Genomic DNA, 22,790 nt, shown 5'->3' with positions numbered 1-22,790 from the left:
CCTTCCGCACTGCGGGGTCGTCCTTGGCCCTACCCTAATCTATTTCCTGGAGCATGCGCAGTCGCTTTTCCTGCTTTGTGCGTATGTCAAGATGGCTGCCTCCATATTGAACGTGTTGCTGAGGCGCCTTCCTAGCATTTCGCCCTTCAGAGGTGCCTACGGAGTTCAGGTAACTCCTTGGGGCACATTTTGTACAACCCCAAATTTGGTTGTACCTTTTCAAGGTCGTCGCTCCACTGCTGGGAATCCAGGAGCGGAGGCCTTCCCAAGTGCTTCTGCCTTGGCTGTCAAGGCAACGCTTTGCTTCCACCACCCTCCTCCTTCCCTTCTCATTCCTCAATACAGCGCACGTTTTCTAATCTCGAGTCGAGGGTAAAGAGCAAGGGTTGGATGTCCTCCTCCCAAGTTTCCATCTCGGCTGAATAATTAGGCGGTGGAATGGATTTCTTGGCCATACACAAACCAACTGTCAACTGTACAGGTGGTGTCTAAATCTTCGATGCCAGGGAGTGTTCTTGGGTTGAGGGACACTAACTTCTACCAGCCCTACTATCTTCCAGTAAAGCCAGGATACATTCTCATGACCTGGGACCAGTTACTTGGCTCTTTATCTCACTAAATCAGTTTCCTATCAAAGCATACATGAGAGCTTAACTTTGGATTGAGTTTTCCCTCCAGCCTCACATACTCACCACCCTGGAGGTTATGGGCAGGGCAGATTCTTGGTGGGGCAGGGTGAGATGGGAAGGCTTGCCCAACTGCCAGTCCCTAAAGTGGGACTGAAAAGTGGTGACGGGTCACCACAGAGTTAACTACAGGTCTGGTAGCTTTAGAGGTAGTGTTAGGACTCAAGTTTGTTCTGCCATATGGAATGTTGACCTTCAACTTCTTAGAAGGCTGGGCAACTGAGTGATTGGATTGGATCGAGTTGGAGACTCGCATGTCCTTTGCATCCCCTTCCTGCCACACATCTTAATTCCAAGAAGATGGACATTCTCCCTTTTCCTCCAGTAGACTGAGTTCATCCCAGAAAACATGAATGCCTTATACATGCCAGGTTTTTGAGTTGTCTTTTCAAATAAATTTGCTTCCCAGTCACCTGTGCTAGTTTATCTTCTAATGTTACCTTTTCTTTCAAGATCCAGTTGGAGGTAGGGATAGTCGTTGTTGATGTAAACTTAATCTCCCACAAAATACTACCTCCCATATACAGCATGTTCCTGCTGTATTTCATTTACACAGTGGGCGTGCCTTCCCCTTTCTCCCTGAAGTGTGGGCAGCAAACCAATCAGGTCTTGTCCTTGAACTCATTGTCTCATTTCGCTTCTGCTCCTCCTTTTATAGGTTCCCCTCCAGACTCTTTGCACCAAAGCCCCCCCTGAGGACGATTCTTTGCCCCCAGTTCCTGTTTCCCCTTATAAGGATGAACCCTGGAAATATCTGGACTCAGAAGGTACTTCTAAATGGGGAAGGGGAGGGTCAAGTGAGGTCTGAAATAACTGGACAGAGACCCGCCCATCACCACCACCCAGGAATAACTTGTATGGTCTTTCATTTCAGAATACCAGAACCGCTATGGTTCTCGCCCTGTCTGGGCTGACTACCGTCGCAACCACAAAGGTGGAATACCCCCACAGCGGACTCGAAAGACATGTATTGTGAGTTTCTGAGTGTGGCACGTGGATGTGGAGTGGGGCTGGAAGCCATAGTGATAGCGGCAGCAGCACTCTTTTTTTTTTTAATTTATTATTTGTTTTATTTATTTTTATTTTTGGCTGCGTTGGGTCTTCGTTGCTGCATGCGGGCTTTCCCTAGTTGCACGGAGCAGGGGCTACTCTTTGTTGCAGTGCATGGACTTCTCATTGCAGTGGCTTCTCTTGTTGTGGAGCACGGGCTCTAGAGCGCAGGCTCAGTAGTTGTGGTGCACGAGCTTAGTTCCTTGGCATCATGTGGGATCTTCCCAGACCAGGGCTCGAACCCGTGTCCCCCTGCATTGGCAGGCGGATTCTTAAGCACTGTGCCACCAGGGAAGTCCCCAGCAGCACTCTTTCTGACAGGGCTTTGAACAGCTTCACCTGCCAGTTTCTTCTCTCTACAGCGTGGAAATAAAATTGCTGGGAATCCCTGCCCCATCTGCCGGGATCAGAAGTTGCACGTTGACTTTAGGGTAAGGAGAATCTTTTCTCCAGGATAAAGACTTGGAGACTTTTTTGCAATGCTAAAGAGATTACCTTAGGTGCCCCGCTCTTCATATCCTGGTGCCCCTAAAGTCCATTTTGTATTGACTGTCTGGTAATATAAAAACATTCTTCCTTCTAGCCTTTTGCGCTCTACTATGGGTTTTACCAAAAAGTTTCATCTCTTGTCTATGAAATTTACAGTCTAAATTGGCAAGAGAAATGCTTGTTTCTAATGTGAGGGCAATGCCCAAAGGTTCATTTATATCAATCACAGTTGTTAGCAAGTAGATTGGACTAGTTTTTTCCTGAGATTTTCTTTATTTCGTTGTCATGTTGATGTTTGGTGGCATGCTGAGACTTGGGGCTGGAGGGCAGATACATGAAGCAAGGTATAATCTAGTTATTTTTTCAAAAAACCTTCATTGTGAGAAGGACAGAACTTGTTCCTTAAAGGATTCAAAAACCTTATAAAGATGATAATGGAAAAGTGCCCTTCCGAGCTTGCAGTATTACAAGGTATTAGGGCAGAAGCTGAATGGCTGGTCATCAGGGAAGTCAGAGGGCATTCATGTGTCAATCAATCAGCAGATGGGGGTGTCTGACTGCTCTCAGGCTCCTTCTGATACAGGTTGTAGAGGAGTCCAGAAGATACTTCTCAATTTCAGCTGTGTATAATTGGTTACCAAAAAAAGGCTATAATCATTTGTATACAGTTTATAACAAATTACATGACTAAGGGAGAGAGAAAGATTACAGATTGAAGAGTGAAGATGATTCTGCCTGCCATTCCACTCCACAGATATACCTGCTTTTTCTTTGGGAGTCTTACCACCTGTGATTAATTACTGGCTGGGAGTCATTCTAATAATTAAATCTCTAAAATTGATTTTAGTAAACATATACATTACATATACCATGCTTTTATATAAGTTAATCATTTGTAAATGTACATTATAACACGTACTACATTTTCTGGGTGATTTCAGGGATTTTCCAACAGACTGTCCCTAATTTGTTGCATGAAGGGCTGACTTTAGAACCTAACCCCTGCAGAAGAGAATTCTATGTGAGTCTCAGTGACAAAACGCAGGATGTGTATGTGAAATGGTTGGAAGGCCAGGAGAGGGAAAAAGTTTGCAAGAATGTGTTCAGTAAAGGGATGGGGCTAAAACCAGGACCTGAAGGAAAGTAGCACCTGGAGAGATGTAGACGGGTCAAGGTCATTTGTGTGGGTGTGCAGGGATTGTGCACTTTTAGTCTCTAATCGTCTTGCTACCTTCCCTTCCCTCTCTCTTGTTTCTCCACCACTTTTTCCTACAGAACGTGAAGCTCTTGGAACAGTTTGTCTGCGCCCACACGGGTATCATCTTCCATGCTCCATATACAGGTCAGTCCATCATCCCTGTCACCACTGGAATAGCTTTTCCTTACAGCACTTCTTATATTTATTAGGACAGACAACAGGTATTTATTTGGTGGTTCCTACTAATGGCCTAAAAAATGTGATGGAACCTTTTGGAAATCTTGGCCTAATGGGGATACTCACACGCTAAAACAGTTACATGTGGACAAAAGATACAGGCGAGTACCAGTATAAGCAAACTATCTAAATGGAACTGTTAAAAGGTAAATGGTGCTGATTGTTTCCTTTCTATAGGGTCTGTTCACTTTTACGGAAGGCTTTCTCATAAATTGACCTTACTTTTATTCCATTGACAATTCAGTTAGATTCCCCAAATTTGGTGTAAGCTTACTAATTCAAGATTACATCTGTTCCCTAACTACAGTCACAGGCCAAATCTGGCTCACTGTCATGTTCATTTATTTTCATATTGTCTACAACTCCTTCCAGGCTACAATGGCAGAGTTGAGGAGCTGAGACAGACTATAACATATGCCTAAAACATATGCCACATTGCCTCCAGTATATGGCCCTGTACAGAGAACATTTTGCCAACCCCTGCTCCAAAGCAAGATAAATTTGCAAAGAATAATCGGAGTCCACCCTTTTGTGGCATGGTAGCATGATCCGTGGAGTTTGGTTTGTCAAGGAGTTTGTTTTTGTTTTGGCTTAGTTTGGTTTTTTGTGGGTTTTTTTGGCCACACCGCACGGCTTGTGGGATTTTAGTTTCCCAACCAGGGATTGAACCCCGGGCTCGCGGCAGTGAGAGCACAGAGCCCCTAACCACTGGACCGCCAGGGAATTCCCAAGGAGTTTTAAGAACAATTCTATAGTCAAGCTGTAAAAGGCTGAAGGGACTATTTTGCTACTTTCTCAGATCGTCTTGCCCAGACCTGAAATCCATTCTTCCTTTATTGAATCTTTCTCTGTGGATTGTCCAACTCAGCCCTTTAACTAACCACACTTGCCCTTTGAATTGTGTTCTGCTCCCTGTCTTGAAACCTTTACCGTTAAGTGGCTTCTCTATAGTGGCTAGACCCTCCTAAGTCTTCATCCTGGTTCTCAGAGAGAGAGAGAAGGTTCTTCCCACTGGGCAGAAGGAGAAACCGAGCCTTGCGGAGGGGTCAGGGGAATGGGGTCATTAGGTAGAGCTAGGTCTTCCAAATCTAAGCCTCTATCACCATGTAGAAGCAGTTGTGTTCTTTATTTACTGTGACTTATAAAATGATCTCTGAGTTACCTTTTTTCACAGGGGTCTGTATGAAGCAACACAAGAAGTTGACCCAGGCCATCCAGAAAGCCAGGGATCATGGTAAGCATGAGAAGGGGCACAGGGCAGTTTTGTCAGGCATAAGGAAGGTGACTTAGGGCTGGAGGGTGGATATAAATGCTTCCACTTATCTGAGAAGGTAGCACCCATGTTCTTCCAAAGAATCTCTTCTTTCATCACTCCACTGTCCCTTGTTTCCTCTCCTGAGTCTCTTATCTTGTCATTGCCCTGTCCCCTTTTTCTTCCTCTTTCTCTGCCTTCTTATTTTATAAATGTTGTCCCAATGCCATGTCTAAATCATAGGAGGAGCTTTGTATAAATTTCTGACCCTGGGCTCCATGACACTTTTGCACAAATTAGGAAAAGGTACCCCTCTGTTAAGGGCAGATGCAGCTTCAGAGCCCTGGCACAGGCCTGCACAGCTTGCCAGGCAAGAGCCTGGGCAGCATGTCAGCCCACACTTGCCCCCTTGGCCAGTTGCTTCTGTGCAGCATACCACATGCATAAATGTACCCAGTGGCTCTGACTGGTCCCTCCCTCCCTTTATAGGTCGTTTTTCTTATTATCTGTCTTAATCTGAAGTACCTTTCCTCCCTTCCCTGGCATTCTCTTTTTTTTAATCCCCCAGGTCTCCTCAGTTACCACATTCCCCAGGTTGAACCCCGGGACCCTGACTTCAGTACCTCTCATGGAGCTGTGAGTGCCACTCCGCCAGCTCCCACTCTGGTTTCAGGTGACCCCTGGTACCCATGGTACAGCTGGAAACAGCCACCAGAGAGAGAGCTGTCCCGCCTTCGTCGGCTGTACCAGGGCCATCTCCGAGAAGAAAGTGGCCCTCCGCCTGAGTCAATGCCCAAGGCGCCCCTCACAGCCCCAGTTGAAGCCTCCTCCACTGAGCAGGCGGGCCCCCAAACTGCTCTGTAGGAGCTGTAGACTAGGAAGGGAGCCGGAGGGTCCCTTACACAGTATTTCACCCTGAAGAGCTGTCTACATTGTGGCCAGTGGCAGGCCCAGGGCCAGAGAAAGGAAATGATTGTTGGTGAAAGGGATAAATACATCCAAGGCTGAGGGAGGGCAGTACAGATGTGTATCAGAAGCCCCAGCCCCTATATGTTGTCAATAGATGGGCTATACATTCTGCTACTGTTTCAGACCTGTGCCAACTGGGTTTTTCCACAATAAAGCTGTATCCTGTCTCTGGGCTGCATTTCAGATGAATGCTATGGAGGATTGGGGGGCAGTGGGTGCTGCTGGGGGGAGAGGAGTGGTCAGGCTTGAGCCAGTCCGACCAGTGCACTCGGGACCAGAAGCCACCTGGTATGAGCAGTTGTGCCATTATGTGATGATCGCTTGTGCCCCCCTGTGCCCGATGCACAGTGTTCCCACCATACCCAGCTGTTCACTGAGGGGCTAAAGGGTTGGAGAATGAGACACTAGGCCCAAGAAAAATGCGTTGCTATGGCACCCGCTGCCGTGGGAGGCGCGGATGGGATGAGTGGCGTTGCTAAGTGACAGCTGGTCTGGCAAAAAGAACGGGGTCTCCGGGCCGGCTGCCGGGATGCTGACAGGTGGTGGGTGGGGGGCGGTGGTGGTGGAGGGGGGTGGGGCGACCCCCCTAGGGACCCGGGGGCGCGGCAGGGGAAGTAAAGATTGCGGTGGGCGGGGCGGTGGCCGAGGGGCGGAAGTGACGTCGCGTGGGGCGGGTCCGGCCGCGCACAATGGGCCATGGAGTTCCCGTTCGATGTGGACGCGCTGCTCCCGGAGCGGATCACGGTGCTAGACCAGCACCTACGGCCACCGGCCCGCCGACCCGGAACCACAACGCCGGCCCGGTGACATCTCAAACCTGCCCCCACGGCCCTTCTCTCCCGGTTCCTCTCGAAACCTGGTCCAGGCACCACGCCCCCTTCTCACTGACTAATGTCTGCTCCTTTTGATGTCCTGGCTCGCCTTTTTGGTGACCTTTGATCCTAGAACTAGTGGGGTTGATTGGGGCTTGAATCTGTCACCTTTCATCCCTTGGCCCCATGGTGGTCCCAACCAAAGGATGTGGTTGACCTGCCCTTCCTGCTTCCCCACAATAACTTCAAGGGAGGAGGGAGTGTACCACACTGAAAGGAAGTGTGGCAAAAGTTTGGGTTCCAGGAGAGTGGGGCGGGAAATCAGGTTGGAAGATTCCAAGGTAAAGGCAGAGGGCCTGAAGTACTGAACTGGGGTTGCGGTTATCGCCCAGATTCCCAGGGAGTGAGTGCCCAGGACCCTCTAATTCAGTGAGTATCTGACTCTTGATCTCTCTTTCTGTAGTGTTGATCTGCAGCAGCAAATTATGACCATTGTAGATGAACTGGGCAAGGCTTCTGCTAAGGTAATGGGGAGTCTACATGGAATAAAGGGAGGCCTCTCTGGGGACAGTTGGTAAGGGAGGCCTGGGTCCTGTGGAAGGGACTTGTAGAAAGTCTGTCTTCAAATTCCTGGCAGGCCCAGCATCTTCCTGCTCCCATCACCAGTGCATCAAGGATGCAGAGTAACCGCCACGTTATGTATATACTCAAAGATACTTCAGCTCGACTGTGAGTGCCAAATACCGTTCTACCCTATACTTAATTCCTCCCTCTCCCAGCCCCTCTCCCTATTTTGACTCTACCTCTTCCAGATAGCTGCTCATTATTGTTATTTTCCCCATCCTACAGGGCTGGAAAAGGAGCCATTGTTGGCTTCCTTAAAGTTGGATATAAGAAACTCTTTGTACTGGTGAGTGTCATTGGAAACTGAAAGTTCATATGCCTTGGCTCCTGAGAACAGAAGTGCTGGAGATTGGAAGGTGGCAATGATGTCTGGGTCCTAGAAGGTCTTTGTTGTTCTTTTACCTCTTAGGATGACCGTGAGGCTCACAATGAGGTAGAACCACTTTGCATCTTGGACTTTTACATCCATGAGTCACTTCAACGCCATGGCCATGGACGAGAACTCTTCCAGTATATGTTGCAGGTATTATTTATCTCTTCACCAGTTCATCCAAAATGGAGATCAAAGGCCCCTTGTCCTGAGTCCTTCCAGAGGCCCTGCCTCCCCACCCTCCCACCCCCCATGTTCCCATATCCTTCCCAGGTGACTGGGTTCCTGTTGGCCTGCTTTGCCCATGCCTGCTCCTACCCTGAGTCTCCTGTTCCCTGCAGAAGGAGCGAGTTGAACCACACCAACTGGCTATTGACCGACCCTCACAGAAGCTGCTGAAGTTCCTGAATAAACACTACAACCTGGAGACCACAGTCCCACAGGTTAGAGGTTTCAGAGAGTAGACCCCACTGAGCATTCCCACTGAATTTATTTATTTTTTGCAGGCAAACAAATGGCACCTTCCAAGCACTCCTTATTCCCCATTATATAGGACTTATTTTATACAGCTAAGTTCTGGGGGGCAGGGTACCATCTCTCATCCTGCAGCTGTTTCACTCTCATCTATTTTTATTCTTCATTATGGGCTGTTGTGTACACCCAAAAGTCTGTTTATGCCCCAAACATAGTCAGCTCATTTCCATCTCCTTGTTTTCACATAGACCATTACCTAGTCTATCAAGATTTAGTAAGGGCTCAGAATAATATATATTCCCTGTCCTCAGGGAGATTTGGTCTATTTTGGGCAAGGTGGTTTGTTTATAAGTAGATGCAATATAATGGTGCTAATGCTGTCCATTCATTCAACATATATTTATTAGAGTAGCTGGCACTGTTCTGGGCTCTAGAAAGACTTTATTCAATGAAACAGATAAAAGTCTCTGTTCTCACGGAGCTTATATTCTACTTGGTGAGACAGACAAACATAATAAACAAGTATATACTATGATTGATGATAAGTGCTCTAGGAAAATGAGAGCAAGTAAGAAGGCTTGGGAGTGCCATGGTGAGGATGGGAGTGTGTGGGATTGCAGGTTTAAATGGGATAAGCAGGAAAGGCCTCACTGAGAAAGTGTCACTTGAGCAATAACTTAAAGAGGTGAGACTATGAGCTAAGTAATATCTGGAGGGGGAGCATCCCAGGCAAAGGGAACAGCTAGTGCAAAGGCCACAGGTGGGAGTGCGCCTGGAAAATTGGCTGGTGTGCCTAGAGCAGCATGAGTGAGGGGGGAGTCTGGTAGATGAGATCAGAGCAGTAATGGGGGAGGAAAGACATTTAGGATTCTATAGGCTATTGCAAAGACTTTGGCCTTTACTCTAAGTGAGAAAAGGAGAGCCATCAGAGGGGTTTGGGCAGGGGGAGAATATGATGTGACTTACTTTAAACCAGAGCACTTTGCCTGTTAAGAGTAGGTAGTAGAGGGGTGAGGGTACAAGCAAGTTAGGAAGCAGCAATCCTGCTGAAAAATGGTGGTGGCTCAGTCTAAAATGGTAGCAGTAGAGATGGTAAGGAGTGGTCAGATTGCAGGTATTTTGAAGTTAAAGCAAATAATTTTTCTTGATAGATTGTTTGTGAAGAAAAAAGAGGGAGTTAAGGGTGATCCCAAAGTTGTTGGCCTGAGCACTTGGAAGGATGGCATTGCATTAACTGATGGAAGGTGGAGCAGCTTTGGGGGAACGTAGTAGGAGTCCATCTTGAATATGTTAATTGGAGATGTCCGTGATGAGTCCAGGTTGGTTACTTCCCTGGAGTTCAGAGAAGAGGTTTGGGGTGGAGAGTTTTCACCACACGTAGGGTACTGAAAGCAGTGAGACAGGATGAAACCGCCATGGAGTGAGTATCTATAAAGAAGTGGTCCAAGGACTTGAGCCCTTGGGCACTCTTGGAAAGTCAGGAAGGAGAAGCAAATGCAGCTGAGGAGTGACTAGTGAAGTAGATGCAAACTTAGAAGTAAAGTGACCTGCAAGGCCAGTGAAGAAAGTGTTTGCAAAAGGAAGGAATGGCTTACTGAGTCAAGTGCTACTGATCACTGAGGTAAGAAGAGGTCTGAGAAGTGACCATTGGATTTAGCTGCCTGAAGCCACTGGTGTTCCTGACAAGCGGTTTCAGCACACTGGTGGGTGGAAGCCTGGATGGAGTGGCTTTAGGAGATTGAGAAGCTCAGAACTGGAGGCAGCAAGAATAGGCCACTCTTTTAAATGCTGCTTTAATGTGAACAGAAATAGAGCAAGAGCTAGAGGGGGTTATGGATCAAGAGAGGGTTGATTCTTTTCAGTTGCATAAAAATGAACAGCATAAGAATGACTCAGTAGAGAGAAAATCTGATGATGTCAGAGAAAGTGGGAAGAATTGCTGAAGCAATGTCGTTGAGTGGGCTTGGGACTGGGTTGACAAGCGAGCCTTGGGTAGGAGCACGGACAGTTAATTCCTTGTAACATGATTAATTGGTGTGCTTACAGAGGGGGCATAAAGTGAGTTAGGCTTATCTTAATCTTGAAAGGTGTTCGTCAGGTGCAAAGAAGTGGGCAGGCTAAGGTGCTTTTCATGTAGGAACCAGCACAAGCAAAGTCAGAGAGATATTAATCTACCTTTCATGGCACTGCAAGCAGCTTTGTTTGGCTGGAGTGCTGGGCATATGCTTGTTGGGGGAGGATGAGGGTGGGTGGGTTGGTAGACACTACAGCAGGGTGAAGGCAGGAGATAGACAGGGTCTCCTTAGAATGTGCTCCCAGAGTAGGACATCATTTTTCCATTAAGAGGCAGCAGAGAGCAACGGAAGGAACACAGTATCCAGCATCAAATGCATTACCCAGGTAACATGTAAGAGCAGGGCAGTATAGAGTGTAAATAATATTGGGTTGGCCAAAAAGTTCGTTCCAGTTTTTCTGTAACATCTGTCGGGGAAACCCGAACGAACTTTTTGGCCAACCCAATAACAACTGATGTTTCATGAGCTCTGTGTGGTATCTACATGCATTCTCTCTGTTGATCCTTGTACATGTCTTTGAGGTAGTTGCCATTATTGACCCCATTTTGGGTTTATACAGATTAGTGACTTGACCAAGTTTGCACAGCTAATAAATGGTAGAGCTTGAATTTGAACCTATAGCCCCCTCTAATGACTACACTGTATTCCTGGCTGAAATGCCTCAACTAGAATCAGGAGTCTGGGATTTGAGACCCAGTTCTGCCACTTGTAGCTACTAGACTTTGGGCAAGCCATGTCTCCAAGCACATATATTTCCAGTTTTCCTGGGTATATACCTAAGAGTAGAATTGCTGGGTCATATGGTAATCCCGTGTTTAACTTTTTGAGGAACTAAGAAACGGTTTTTCCACAATGACTGCAACATTTTACATCTCCATCAGCAATGTGTGGTAGCTCTGGTATCTTGACATCCTCACCAAAATTTATTTTTCTTTTTTCTTTTTATAATAGCCATAATAATCATTGTGAAGTTGTATCTCTTTGTGTTTTGATTTGCATTTCCCTAATGACTAATGACGTTGACCATCTTTTCAAGTGCTTATTGGCCATTTGTATATCTTCTTTGGAGAAATGTTTATTCAAGTCTTTGCCCTTTTTTTAAAAAATTAATTATTATTTTATTTTTGGCTGCACTGGGTCTTTGTTGCTGCATGTGGCTTTCTCTAGTTGCGGTGAGCGGGGGCTACTCTTCGTTACGGTGTGCAGGCTTCTCATTGCGGTGGCTCCTCTTGTTGTGGAGCACAGGCTCTAGGCGCACGAGCTTCAGTAGTTGTGGCACACGGGCTCAGTAGTTGTGGCTTGCGGGCTCTGGAGCGCAGGCCCAGTAGTTGTGGCGCACGGGCTTAGTTGCTCCATGGCATGTGGGATCTTCCTGGACCAGGACTCGAACCCATGTCTGCTGCATTGGCAGGTGGATTCTTAACCACTGTGCCACCAGGGAAGCCCTATGCCCATTTTTAAAATTATGTTTTTTGTCTGTTTGTTCTGGAAGAGTTCTTTATGTTCTGGATACAATACCCTTATTAGATATACGATTTGCAAATATTTCCCCCTATTCTTGGGTTTTCTTTTCATTTTCTTTTTTTTTTTTTTTTAATTTATTTATTTTTATTTTTGGGTGTGTTGGGTCTTTGTTTCTGTGCGAGGGCTTTCTCTAGTTGTGGCGAGTGGGGGCCACTCTTCATCACGGTGTGCTGGCCTCTCACTGTCGCGGCCTCTCTTGTTGCGAAGCACAGGCTCCAGACGCGCAGGCTCAGTAGTTGTGGCTCACGGGCCCAGTTGCTCCGCAGCATGTGGGATCTTCCCAGACCAGGGCTCGAACCCGTGTCCCCTGCATTGGCAGGCAGATTCTCAACCACTGCACCACCAGGGAAGCCCCTCATTTTCTTGATAGTGTCTTTTGACGCACAAAAGTTTTTACTTTTGATGAAGTGTAATTTATTTTTTCCTTTCGTTGCTTATGCTTTTGGTGTCATATTTAAGAAACCATGTCCAAAGTCATCAAGATTTTCCTCAATGTTTCCTTCCAAGAGTTTCATAGTGTTAGCTCTTACATTTAGTTTTGATCCATTTTTAGCTATTTTTTGGTCCAAATTAATTATCTTGCGTGTAGATACTCAGTTATCCAAACACCAGTTGTTGAAGAAGTTATACTTTCCCTATTGAATGGCCTTAGCACCCTTATTGAAAATCAATTGACCATAGACATGGGTTTATTTCTGAACTCTATTCATTCCATTGGTCTATATGTCTATCCTGTGCCTCTACCACACTATTTTGATTACTGTAGCTTTGTAGTAAGTTTTGAAATCAGGAAGTGTGAATCCTCCCCAAATTTGTTATTCCTTTGTTAATCTTGAAGATTATTTTGGCTATTCGAGGTCCTCTGCAATTCAACTTTAGGATCAGCTTGTCAGGGTCTGAGATTTTGACTGAGTCTGTCAACAAGGACAGGAAGGCTGGCTTTTGTTCCTCCCACTGTGGTTTTTCTAGCACAGGGTTCTGTACGCAAGTATGTGCTGAGTGGCTGAATGGACAAATATATTTCACTTGTTTCATCTCACAGGTGAACAACTTCGTGATCTTTGAAGGATTCTTTGCCCATCAGCATCGTAAGTTTTCTCACCTTGTGTGTGTTGGCCAAGCAGTTGGGGTGAGGGGAAGGAAGGAGGTGGATTCTTGGTCCCATTGGACCCCTCACTGAGGGGCACCACCGCTTCCTTCCTCACAGGGCCCCCTGCTACCTCTCTGAGGGCAACTCGACACTCTTGTGCTGCTGCGGTTGATCCTATGCCTGCTGGTAAAGCTGCATTGAATGGGTGGATCTGTAGTGCTGTGATGGCTAGTCACTCTGGAGGCCACTGGGAACTCAGTGCAATCTGTGGGCAGTTTGGGAGAATTCTAAAGCAACCCAAGTCCCCAGCAGACATTACCCATGTCCTCTGCCCTCATGGGAGCTCAGTGTATTTATACTTGGCAAGACTTTCAACTAAGCAAGCTCATTGGGAGCCTGTTTGACAGTTGACATTGATGGAGCCTCTTGCTGCTTCAGGCCCATCAAAATAGGCCAGAGTCATGTTCCTTCATAAATTCCTCAGGCTTCTGTCAGCCAGTGAGGGACAGGCAAGTGCAGTCAGCCCTTCCATTTCCAGTCATAGAATAGTGACATGAATGGTCCAAAGCTTAAATACTAGTTTTAGAAGATAACACTCAGAATTTATAACATTTCCAACCAAATAATGAAATTGATCTGGAGAAACCATACCTAGGAGGTACTGAAATGCTGCCCAGGTTCCGCATTCCCTCCTCATCCACACACACGCTCCCTGCCGGGCTGAGCCCCACCCCTTTCTCCTTCTCAAGGCCGAGGGGCACAGCCTTCTGCTGGCCGAGCTGTGCGCACTTGCACAGGAGGGCCCTTTCCTGAAGGAGCTGGCTCTCTGGCTAGCTCTCTCACCTCCTCCGTGACCAGGAAACAGAGCAACCACCACCCAGACAGCAATCTGTCACCAGTGATTAGCATCTACCAGTGTCAGGCACAGAGAGGCAGTTCATATCCGTGACCGGCTCTGATTTCCAAGGCTTCCCCCATCTAGCTCCTGCTGACCAAAGCTGTGAGAGGGAGAGAGAGCCAACAAGGACGGTGAGGACCAGGTCCACACGGGAGGGGACCCTAAAGTTTAAGTGGATCCGCTGGGCAGTCTCTCATTTGCCACGCATGATGGAGAAAGAACCTCTTGAGAGGGAAAGGAAGGGGCAAGTGGAGAAGTGAGGAGGCGGGAGGCAGGGCTGGGAAAGTCCATGAGCCTCCCATTTACTCTGTCTGGTAACTCCTTTACAGGTGTCTGTGTTTTTTCCTCATCCTTTTTTTCCCCTTATAAAACGTAAATCTCTTTCTATCTTTGCTCCGGAAGGGGAGGTTCTGCCCCACCCCAGCCTCCCCTGACCTCTCCAAAGCAATTCCTGATTAACCAAGGGCTTTGTCCATCTTGTCTAGAGGGACCTGGGGTCCTCGATGGCCCAGCTGGGACCATTCCACTGCCCCAGAACCCCAGGGGGGCCTGACAGCGCCCACTGACAGTAAGAGCTCGCCTCCCTTGGCTGCCCTTCTCTTGCGTCTCCCAGGCCCCACAGTCTCCCCCAGATCTTTCCCCCCAACTCTGCATTCAGCCTACTCCTTCTGGCTCTCCTCAAAATGCTCCAGCCTTCCCCCCCGAATTCCCTTTTGGTGTGATGGCAGTGCCACAGAGCTGCTTCTGCGGTGGAGCTGAAGTCTCCTTTCCCCGGAGGAACTGTGGTGTCAGGGATCAGAGGTTTGGGGTTGTGGGGGTAGTGAAGGGGTGCACAGTATGCCTCCTAATGCTTACCTTGCCTGTGTCCTCTCCACTGCCAGCTCCAGCAAGGAAGCTGCCACCCAAGAGAGCAGAGGGAGACATAAAGCCATACTCCTCTAGTGACCGAGAATGTAAGACTGGGGTAGGGGGTCTGGGCCTGGGGGGGCCTTAACCCAGGGGAAAGATTTGTTTTCTCTAAAGGCTCTGATTTCTCTTTTTTCTACTCTAATCTTTGCTGTCATGACTCTCTTCCCTTTCCTTTTTCTTCTCTGTCTTGCTCTTTTTTCTCCCTCTCCCCAGTTCTGAAGGTAGCTGTGGAGCCTCCCTGGCCCTTGAACAGGGCCCCTCGCCGTGCTACACCTCCAGCCCACCCACCCCCGCGCTCCAGCAGCCTGGGAAACTCACCAGAACGGGGTCCCCTCCGCCCCTTCGTGCCAGAGCAGGAGCTGCTGCGTTCCCTGCGCCTCTGCCCCCCGCACCCCACCGCCCGCCTTCTGCTTGCTACTGACCCAGGGGGCAGCCCAGCCCAGCGTCGCCGCACCAGGTAATAGGAGCTGGAGGGTTAGGGAACGTCACGACTGTCAGACAGGGTGTTAGAAATGGCAGAGGGCAGTGTAAATCCATCAGAGACATGAAGCAATAGGACAGGAGGACTGGAGAGTCCTGAAACCTTTCAAGAAGAATATATTGGAAAATATTTATGGGAGTGGTCTGGAAATAAATTACAGTGAAGGAGCAGAATAGGACTTTATGTAGAGTCTAGGGACTCTGGTTTAAGTGAGAGCTGGGAGGAAGCGTAGGAAGAACACAGATCTGTTGGGTGGGTGACTGAGCCTCTAAGATTGGGGAAATCATGGTTCAGCATTTGCTGGGAAGGGGCAGGATCTCTGACACAGTTTGGGGAGCCACCAGCCCTGGGTCAGTGCCTTGTGTGGCAGGAGCCCATCCCAGCAGGCAGAGAATGGGCCTCTCCTTTTTTTCTCTCCCCAGCTTTCTCTTCACCTCTGACTTCTCTTTCTGTTTTTCTCTCCCCCCCATTTCCCCTCTCCCCTCCTCCTGTCCATAACATCCTTCCACAGCTCCCTTCCCCGCTCTGATGAGAGTCGATACTGACAGACAGCTAAGCCCCTCCCCTCCCTGGGAGACCTGGCGAGGGCAGAGACTCCCTCCCTGAGAACCCCAGACCGGATCTTCCATTGTATCCCCCAACATCCAGGGGAACCTGACAGAGCCCATAGGATTCCCTCTTCCCCTTTCTTGGACAACTGGGTTGTCAGGGTCCCAGATGGCCTAATGCTTTGTAGCTTTTCTTACCATAGAAAGCACCCCCTCTCTCCTAATCGGGCTCTGAACACTCTCCCACAGACAGCCCATTTGCTGCCAGACTTCTTGGTTGGGCGGTTCCTACTAATTATCCAGAGAAGCATAGTCTTGCTTGCAGTCAGATTCTAGAACACCATGGAAGGTCCAAGGGCCTCCTCTACCAGGGAAACCTTTTAAAGAGTCTTGTCCATGGAATGAATCCTATAGTCCCACTACACTGTCTCCTGGTAGCTCTAATACTGCTTCGTGCTACTGACCACAGCTACCCTATCAGCCTGCTGACGCCAGCCAGTGAGTGAGCTCTGCTTCAGAGCAGTCCAGTCAGGTAGGACAGGGACTTACCAGCTCCCCAGGGGATCCACTCAACATTGCCAAACTCTTAATTTCCACATGCTGTGTGTATGTGTATCTGTCAGGGGACCCCCAAGCTGATGTCTGCTTTGAGGCTCTAGACTCGCCCCACTTCTACAGACACCACCACTTCCCCTGGGTCCAGGTTCTGTGAGGGAGTTTGTTTCTTGGCAGTAGATCCCAGCAACCACCCTAGGATCACTCTTAGCCAAGTTTCAGAAGCTAAGCCTGAGTCTCAAGGCTCTATTAGCTCCTGGAATACCCTCTCGCAGCCATCCCTCCCTGGTCGCTAGATACTGATAGATTCCTGTCTTGTGAGATTGTCTTGAGATGATGGGGGAACTCCTCCTCTGGCCTTCCTTTCTTCTCTCCTCCATAGCAAGAACCTTCTTCCCTGCTCCATACCCAGGGTATAGAACATCCTTCCCCCTCCCTACCCTCTGGATGTGTGCTAGTTCAGATACCCCTACTGTATTCCCCCAAACCCTTGGGAGCAGGATCTCCCTCTCTTCTGACTCACTCCTTTTTCTTCTCCCTCTCAATGTTGTCTGAATAAAGTGTGAATTCTTTTGTGTTTTTTAAATGGACATTTTCAATGATTAAAAACTACAAAAGAAAAAAAAAAACACCAAACAAACCTTAAGGTCTCAGCCTCGTTTGTGCATCACCCCTTATTTTCCTGGGATCTCAGGACCTCTGTCCCTCTCTCTCCCTCACCTCTGAGATCTGCAGATCTTCCAGCAAGGAGTCTTAGAGCTCCCCTTGCAGGATCTGGTGTCTGCCTGTCCCCATCTTCATTGTGGGATCTTCTGCGGATTGTCTCCTCTCATGTAGTCACTGGATCCCTCTGTGTAGCCTTCTACATCTACTCCTCCATTCTCTCCAGAAACCTCTAGCTCTCCCTAGTCACTTCTACCCTTTACCCCAGGCCAGCCCTTGCTGAGATGTTAAGATTTACTAACATCTCTGGGATCCACTAATTGCCTCCTGATAACAGTCCCCTAATTGTTTCCTGAATTCCTCTTCCCGCTGATTTCCTGGCCTCTCCCTCACTAAACCCTTGGATCTCTTTCTCAAGACAGTCCTTTTCCTAAATTCAGCCTTACCACTCCCTATATCCCTCTGGCTGAGGTATCCTAAAATTAAGGTAATCATGTTTTCCAAACCAAACATCAGGGCACCTGGTCCGACAAAAAAATTTTTTTTGCATATATGTGAATCTGGTTGTGTGTGTGTGTTTGTTTTTGGCCGAACCACACGGCTTGTGGGATCTTAGTTCCCCAACCAGGCCCCAACCAGGGATCGAACCTGTGCCCCCTGCAGTGGAAGCATGGAGTCCTAACCACTGGACCGCCAGGGAATTCCCCTGAATTTGTTTTTATGACATGATTTGGAGCACATTTGGCCTTACTTTTAACACATTACCTCAACTAGGAGTAATAAAGCAGCAAGTCAGGACTGCTTCAGAAAATCTTGGGGTATAAAATGAGCTCCCTTCCCTTTTCTGGGGCACAACTTAGATTAAAATCCCATAGGAATGATAACTACCCCTCTCTCTGTTCCTGTGCTGTTCCTTTTATTATTCTCCTCTGATTCCTTCATACCCACTCATCTTTCATCCTGTAGCCTTTTCCCCATCATCTCACATTTCTTCTACAGCAGGACTCCCCCAGGGCTGGTAGCCCAAAGCTGCAGCTATAGCCGCCATGGGCGGTTGAATTCTTCATCCCCCAATACAGGTAAGTTATTCATCTCCTTATCCTCAAATCAAGTAGGCCATATTCACTACCTACTCCAGCCTTCCCATGCACATGCCTGGTATTTCCACAGGCAACCAAGAACTGAAGCAGGGAGAGCAGGAAACAGAGAATAGGTGAGGTCTGACCCCTCCCCTACCAGCCTCGCACCACCTCTGACTCCTTTCCTAACATCACTCTCAGCTACTTCCTCCTCCTAAATCTCACTCTCTGAACTGGACACCAGTTCCTCCCGCAAAGCCTTCCACCTAACACCCTACAAGCCTCTTTCCCCATAGGTTCGACTCGAGTGCTTCCCTTTGGCAGTCTCTGAGGGGTTTCAGGTTTGGACATAGCACTGATTGTTCCAGCCTCATACCCCATCATACGTCCTCTACACAAGAGCCAGTCAGCCCTTTAAGAAGCTGTGATCTTAATTCTCCCTTTAGTACCCGTGTAACCCACTCTCCATCTCCCTCCCACCTACTAGGTCTGCCAGTGAGGAGCAGGTCTTGTCACAGCATGGGTCTGGGGAGGAACCCATGCACACAGTTCCTCCACAGGCCCAGGCTCCACCAGCCCAGTCCTGGACAATGGGCGGGGACATGTTCAACGCCAGGTTCATTCGAAACTTGCAGGAACGTCGCAGCACCAGGCCTTGGTGACCGCAGCCCCCTGTCACACTTTCAAAGTCAGTATTATTTCTCTCTCACACAGGACCTAGCCAAAGCCCGCCCTCACAATGGATGTATTCATTCATTCATTCATTCGACAGGCTTTCTTATCAGTGCCAAGTCATTTGTATCTTATTTTTAAGCACAGCAATAAAGTATTTATTTTTATCACGAGAGTTACTAAAAACCGCGATTGTCATTATTTCAATCCCACCCGTCACTCTTCGCGCGCCCCGTTCAGCCCCATCATCGCCCACTTTTGCGCAAGCGCCACAGGTGAGAGCAGTGCTCGAGGCCGCTAATTTACTGCGCAAGCGCTCTAAGGCAGCCTCCGATCCGGCGAGCGCAGGCGCACTTACTGCAGACCCAGCGCCTCACCGCCTCCCTGGAACTCGCCGCAGTGCGCAAGCGCGCAACATCTCCGTTTCCCTCCCCTCAGCCCTTCACCCCCCCCTTCCTTTCCCCTTCAAGAAGCCGGCTCCGGGGCACGCTCACCCCTGTGAGGAGGCCGGACACGGGAGGCGCTCTCTCCATTCCCGGAAGATCATGTACCAGCCCAGCCGGGGGGCGGCCCGGCGCCTCGGCCCCTGCCTCCGTGCCTACCAGGCTCGTCCCCAGGTGAGAGCAGAGGGGAAGCGGGAGGGAAGGAGAGGGGGCGGGGAGAGACCCTCCCCAGAGTCGGCGTGTGGGGCGGAGCGCGCGCCCCGTTTCGCGCAGGCGCAGTGACGTCCCACCGCTCCTTCCCACCTGTGCGGGGCGGCGCGTTTAGGGGTTAGGGGTCGTGGGGATCGGAGGGCGGCACCGCCTGCCCTGTAGAGCACGGGACGTCGGTCTCCCGGGCCTGCGGGGGCAGGGGGGCTGGAAGCTGGGGCGGTGGGGCGCGTCCGCATTTCGCCCGCGTTTCCGCGGTTACCTGTGCCTGGAGGTGATTTGAAGGGCAGGGGGCGGAGAAGTTCGCGGCGCCTCCCGGGAGCCGACCAGACAGACCTGCGGGCCGCGCTCTGCAGCCCGCGCATCTTGCACCCCGGATAGCGGTCCCGGCGGGAAGGCCGGCCCGGGTGGACCCTGTTCGGGCCCCTGTGCCCGGGCGGGCAAGATGGCCACGCCCCCGGCGGAGACGGCGCCTCCGGGACACCGTTGGGGACAGAGGTACCCGCGCGGCCCGCCCGCTCTCCCGATAATGAGTCCCCTCGGGGGGGTTCGTTGGAAACGGAGGGACTCCGGTCAGGCCTGGCTTTGGGTGACCTCTCCCTCATCGCAGTTTCGACATCAGTAAACCAGGGGCATGAGGTCCAGCCTTTAACAGTCTCCTGGGCCTTTTCGTGTCATTAGAGGAGCCCGAGTGATGAGCTTACTGCTTAACAGGTCGCAAAGTTTTATTTACAATTATTATCTCATATAGTCCTCATAACAACTCAGTGTGGTTTCATCGTCCTCGTTTATAGGAGGACATTTATGGGAAACTCAGGCTGAGGGAATGAGAGTGCCTAAGGTTACATGATAGAATTGGAACTCAAAAGTCTCCTAGTTCCAGCTGGATGTTCTTTTCTCTATATAACCTCTGCTTCACACACTCGTGGAGTTGTGTTAGAGGCCACAGTACAAGACCTGTAACTTATTCATTCATTTGTTCATTCTTCAAATACGCACTCTTATGATTCTTGCTGTAAGAGAGGCAGACCTGCCCCCAAACAGGTTTGGAATCTTAAACAAATCTAAAAGTATTTGTTAATGTTTGGGGGAGGTATTTGTACTTTTGTCATAGGAAAGTGTTTCCTTCTGTTTTAAGTAGAGATGGGAGATGAATTTTCCCTCTAGTAGTTCCATCTCTCCTGTCAGAAGGACCAGGTGGGACTGGAAGCGTGTTAATGGGCAGTTTGGATGGCAGGGCATTAGGCAGCTGGATTCTTATCTTTTTCCCTTTTGTTCTTCCTCCTTAGGACCAGCTTTCTCCACGGGCCCTACCATTCCCACCTCTTTGGCCTCACTCCATGACAACCACTTCTCCATCTCTGCCTCTTTTCTGGTCTCCCCCACCCCCAAGCCCTCCCACCCGGCTGCTTCCCCGAGCTCCCCCACTACCTCTCCCTCAGGTCCAAGCCCTCACCTCACCATGGGTGGTTCTCCCCCCAGGAAAGGGGGAGGAGGGACCAGGACCTGAGTTACACAGCGGCTGCCTGGATGGGCTTAGGAGCCTATTTGAGGGACCTCCCTGCCCCTGTCCTGGGGCTTTGATACCTTTCCAAGCCTCTGGGACTGCCCACTCTTCCCCTGCCACTCCATCAGGAGATCCGAGTATGGAGGAGCACCTGGCTGTCATGTATGAGAGACTGAGACAAGAGGTAAGTCAGTTCAGAAGTGGCCTTTGTCCGAAATGGGAAGGGATGTAGGTAATTCTTAAAAATAGGGAGTCAGTCAACTGGATTCTTTCTGGGAACCATGAGACGGGCATAGAAATATGTTATAAACATTTCCCAAGGAAAAGATGCCCCTCAGTTTGGATTAGAGAAGTTAAACATGGGATGAGATGACCTTTCACTCATGAATAAGGAGACACTAAATATAGAAAACTGAGAAATAGGATCATCTTTTCTTTCCTCCTGGTCTGATGCCTTCTTCCACCTAGCTTCCCAGTCTCTTCCTTCACTCCCACGACTACACTCTCTACTCATCGGATGTGGAATTCATCAATGAGATCCTGAACATGCGTACCAAGTGAGAATCCACGAATGGGTAGGGCCTTGGGGAGGAAAAGGACCCAATGCTATTTTCACTTATTAGAGAATGTCCTAGGCTGCTTCTCACTGCTGCTCCCCATCCCATTGTCAGATACCAGTTTGGTTTTCTGATTCTGCCATTATGAGATTTCTTTCCCATTCCTTCCTCCCAGAGGCCGGACATGGTACATCCTGTCACTGACCCTCTGCCGCTTCCTGGCCTGGAACTATTTTGCACAGCTTCGGCTGGAGGTTCTACAGCTGACCCGCCACCCTGAGAATTGGACCCTGCAAGCCCGCTGGCGGCTTGTGGGGCTGCCCATCCACCTACTCTTTCTGCGTTTCTATAAGCGTGACAAGGAAGAGCTTTACCGGTAAGAGAAGTGAGAAAAGAAACACTACAATTTCCTAATCTTACCCTTTTGGGAATCTATGGTCTAGTCTTCTAGACAATCCTGGATCTACCCTGACTTGACCGCAGGCTCCTTGAGGGCAGGATCTTTTTTTTTGTCTACTTTAATCTAACAAAAAATAGGGACTCAGAATATATTAGGAAGCTTCTGAACTCAGTTTCTTCATGTACATTACCTGGCACATAGTAGGTACTCAAATACTTATTGAACAGGTGAAAATTCCTGTCTCATAAGTGGTGCCTCACAACCTTAGGTAAAGTACCTGGTAAATTTCTGGCACAGAGTAGAATCCCAAGAAATTCTTAGGCTCAGCCCAAACCAGTGGTTCCCAAACTTTGCTGCACAGTGGAATCATCAGGAATCTTTTTAAAATATCGGTGCCAGACATTCTGATTTAATTGGGCCAGGGAACAACCTCAGGATTTTTAAAAGATCCCCAGGTGATATAATATGTAGTAAAGTTTAGGAACTACTAAACAAATGCTTGAATTAAACTTTGGGACCAGTCCCCTTCTCCCTCAGTGAGCCTCTCTCCCTTCACCAGGACCTATGATGCCTATTCCACCTTCTACCTGAATTCCGAAGGCCTCATTTGTCGCCATCGCCTAGACAAAGTGAGTCCTAGGGCTGGGTAGGGGTGGGGTGACGGGGTAGAACATCCCACCAGCTGGCATTAACCTTTCTCCCTGCAGCTGATGCCTTCACACTCACCCCCAACGCCCGTGAAGAAGCTGCTAGTGGGAGCCCTGGTGACTCTGGGGCTGTCGGAGCCAGAACCCAACTTACACCTGTGTTCCAAGGGCTGATCAGGAACTGGGGCAGAGGCAGCACGGAAGACTTGCTACGCACAAGAGGAGGAGGTGGAGGTGGCCAAAGACCTCAGGAGCCAGCTTCCTCCCCTCTTCTCTCTTCTTCTTTACTTTCCATCTCATGCTGTGTAAAGCTGCTGTGTAATTTAACTTGTAAATAATAAAATCTAAGTGAATATATGAGATCGAATTTCCAT

The 22,790-nt window shown here is 49.0% G+C and overlaps 3 protein-coding genes across 15 annotated transcripts; all 3 read left to right on the top strand.

Annotated features, from left to right (window-relative positions):
- Positions 1 to 21: 21 nt before the first annotated feature.
- MRPS18B (mitochondrial ribosomal protein S18B) lies at positions 22 to 6,048 on the top strand. Of its 2 annotated transcripts, XM_082347025.1 has the most exons (7): positions 22 to 169; positions 1,345 to 1,453; positions 1,561 to 1,658; positions 2,099 to 2,167; positions 3,501 to 3,567; positions 4,835 to 4,894; positions 5,481 to 6,048. In XM_082347025.1, the coding sequence occupies exons 1-7, from the start codon at positions 92 to 94 to the stop codon at positions 5,774 to 5,776; spliced, it is 777 nt and encodes a 258-aa protein (XP_082203151.1). In that variant the 5' UTR covers positions 22 to 91; the 3' UTR covers positions 5,777 to 6,048. The 2 variants fall into 2 exon arrangements, with proteins under 2 accessions (XP_082203151.1, XP_082203152.1); XM_082347026.1 differs by lacking the exon at positions 2,099 to 2,167.
- A 472-nt stretch (positions 6,049 to 6,520) lies between these two features.
- On the top strand, positions 6,521 to 18,828 carry ATAT1 (alpha tubulin acetyltransferase 1; the record flags this gene model as incomplete). 10 transcript variants are annotated; one of them, XM_082346949.1, is made up of 13 exons in its annotated part: positions 6,521 to 6,684; positions 7,157 to 7,217; positions 7,331 to 7,422; positions 7,543 to 7,603; positions 7,727 to 7,840; positions 8,029 to 8,130; positions 12,803 to 12,848; positions 12,968 to 13,036; positions 14,630 to 14,701; positions 14,871 to 15,114; positions 17,907 to 17,983; positions 18,075 to 18,117; positions 18,471 to 18,828. In XM_082346949.1, the coding sequence occupies exons 1-13, from the start codon at positions 6,578 to 6,580 to the stop codon at positions 18,643 to 18,645; spliced, it is 1,263 nt and encodes a 420-aa protein (XP_082203075.1). In that variant the 5' UTR covers positions 6,521 to 6,577. The 10 variants fall into 10 exon arrangements, with proteins under 10 accessions (XP_082203075.1, XP_082203076.1, XP_082203082.1 ...); XM_082346947.1 differs by having other exon boundaries at positions 6,522 to 6,684; positions 17,904 to 17,983; XM_082346955.1 differs by lacking the exon at positions 6,521 to 6,684 and adding an exon at positions 6,691 to 6,973 and having other exon boundaries at positions 17,904 to 17,983; positions 18,471 to 18,769.
- Positions 18,829 to 19,024: 196 nt separating this feature from the next.
- Positions 19,025 to 22,776, top strand: LOC309607870 (uncharacterized protein C6orf136 homolog). Of its 3 annotated transcripts, none has more exons than XM_082346997.1 (6): positions 19,025 to 19,272; positions 20,595 to 20,996; positions 21,281 to 21,369; positions 21,545 to 21,745; positions 22,329 to 22,398; positions 22,452 to 22,776. In XM_082346997.1, the coding sequence occupies exons 1-6, from the start codon at positions 19,201 to 19,203 to the stop codon at positions 22,752 to 22,754; spliced, it is 1,137 nt and encodes a 378-aa protein (XP_082203123.1). In that variant the 5' UTR covers positions 19,025 to 19,200; the 3' UTR covers positions 22,755 to 22,776. The 3 variants fall into 3 exon arrangements, with proteins under 3 accessions (XP_082203123.1, XP_082203125.1, XP_082203124.1); XM_082346999.1 differs by having other exon boundaries at positions 19,037 to 19,272; positions 22,477 to 22,776; XM_082346998.1 differs by lacking the exon at positions 19,025 to 19,272 and adding an exon at positions 19,436 to 19,803.
- Positions 22,777 to 22,790: the final 14 nt, after the last annotated feature.

This window comes from Balaenoptera borealis, assembly GCF_965194805.1.
Source record: "Balaenoptera borealis genome assembly, chromosome: 12".
NCBI classification, from domain to species: domain Eukaryota; kingdom Metazoa; phylum Chordata; class Mammalia; order Artiodactyla; family Balaenopteridae; genus Balaenoptera; species Balaenoptera borealis.
Note: the sequence above shows the minus strand (reverse complement) of the source record. Positions and strands in the feature narration are given on the sequence as shown.

What these genes read in the sequence shown, in the direction of transcription:
- MRPS18B (XM_082347025.1), top strand. Translation starts at nt 92, where the DNA reads ATGGCTGCCTCCATATTGAACGTGTTGCTGAGGCGCCTTCCTAGCATT. An exon ending in GAAATATCTGGACTCAGAAG is followed by an intron (nt 1,454 to 1,560) that starts GTACTTCTAAAT and finishes CTTTCATTTCAG; the next exon opens with AATACCAGAACCGCTATGGT. An exon ending in AGTTGCACGTTGACTTTAGG is followed by an intron (nt 2,168 to 3,500) that starts GTAAGGAGAATC and finishes TTTTTCCTACAG; the next exon opens with AACGTGAAGCTCTTGGAACA.
- LOC309607870 (XM_082346997.1), top strand. Translation starts at nt 19,201, where the DNA reads ATGTACCAGCCCAGCCGGGGGGCGGCCCGGCGCCTCGGCCCCTGCCTC. An exon ending in CCTACCAGGCTCGTCCCCAG is followed by an intron (nt 19,273 to 20,594) that starts GTGAGAGCAGAG and finishes CTTCCTCCTTAG; the next exon opens with GACCAGCTTTCTCCACGGGC. An exon ending in GTCGCCATCGCCTAGACAAA is followed by an intron (nt 22,399 to 22,451) that starts GTGAGTCCTAGG and finishes ACATCCCACCAG; the next exon opens with CTGGCATTAACCTTTCTCCC.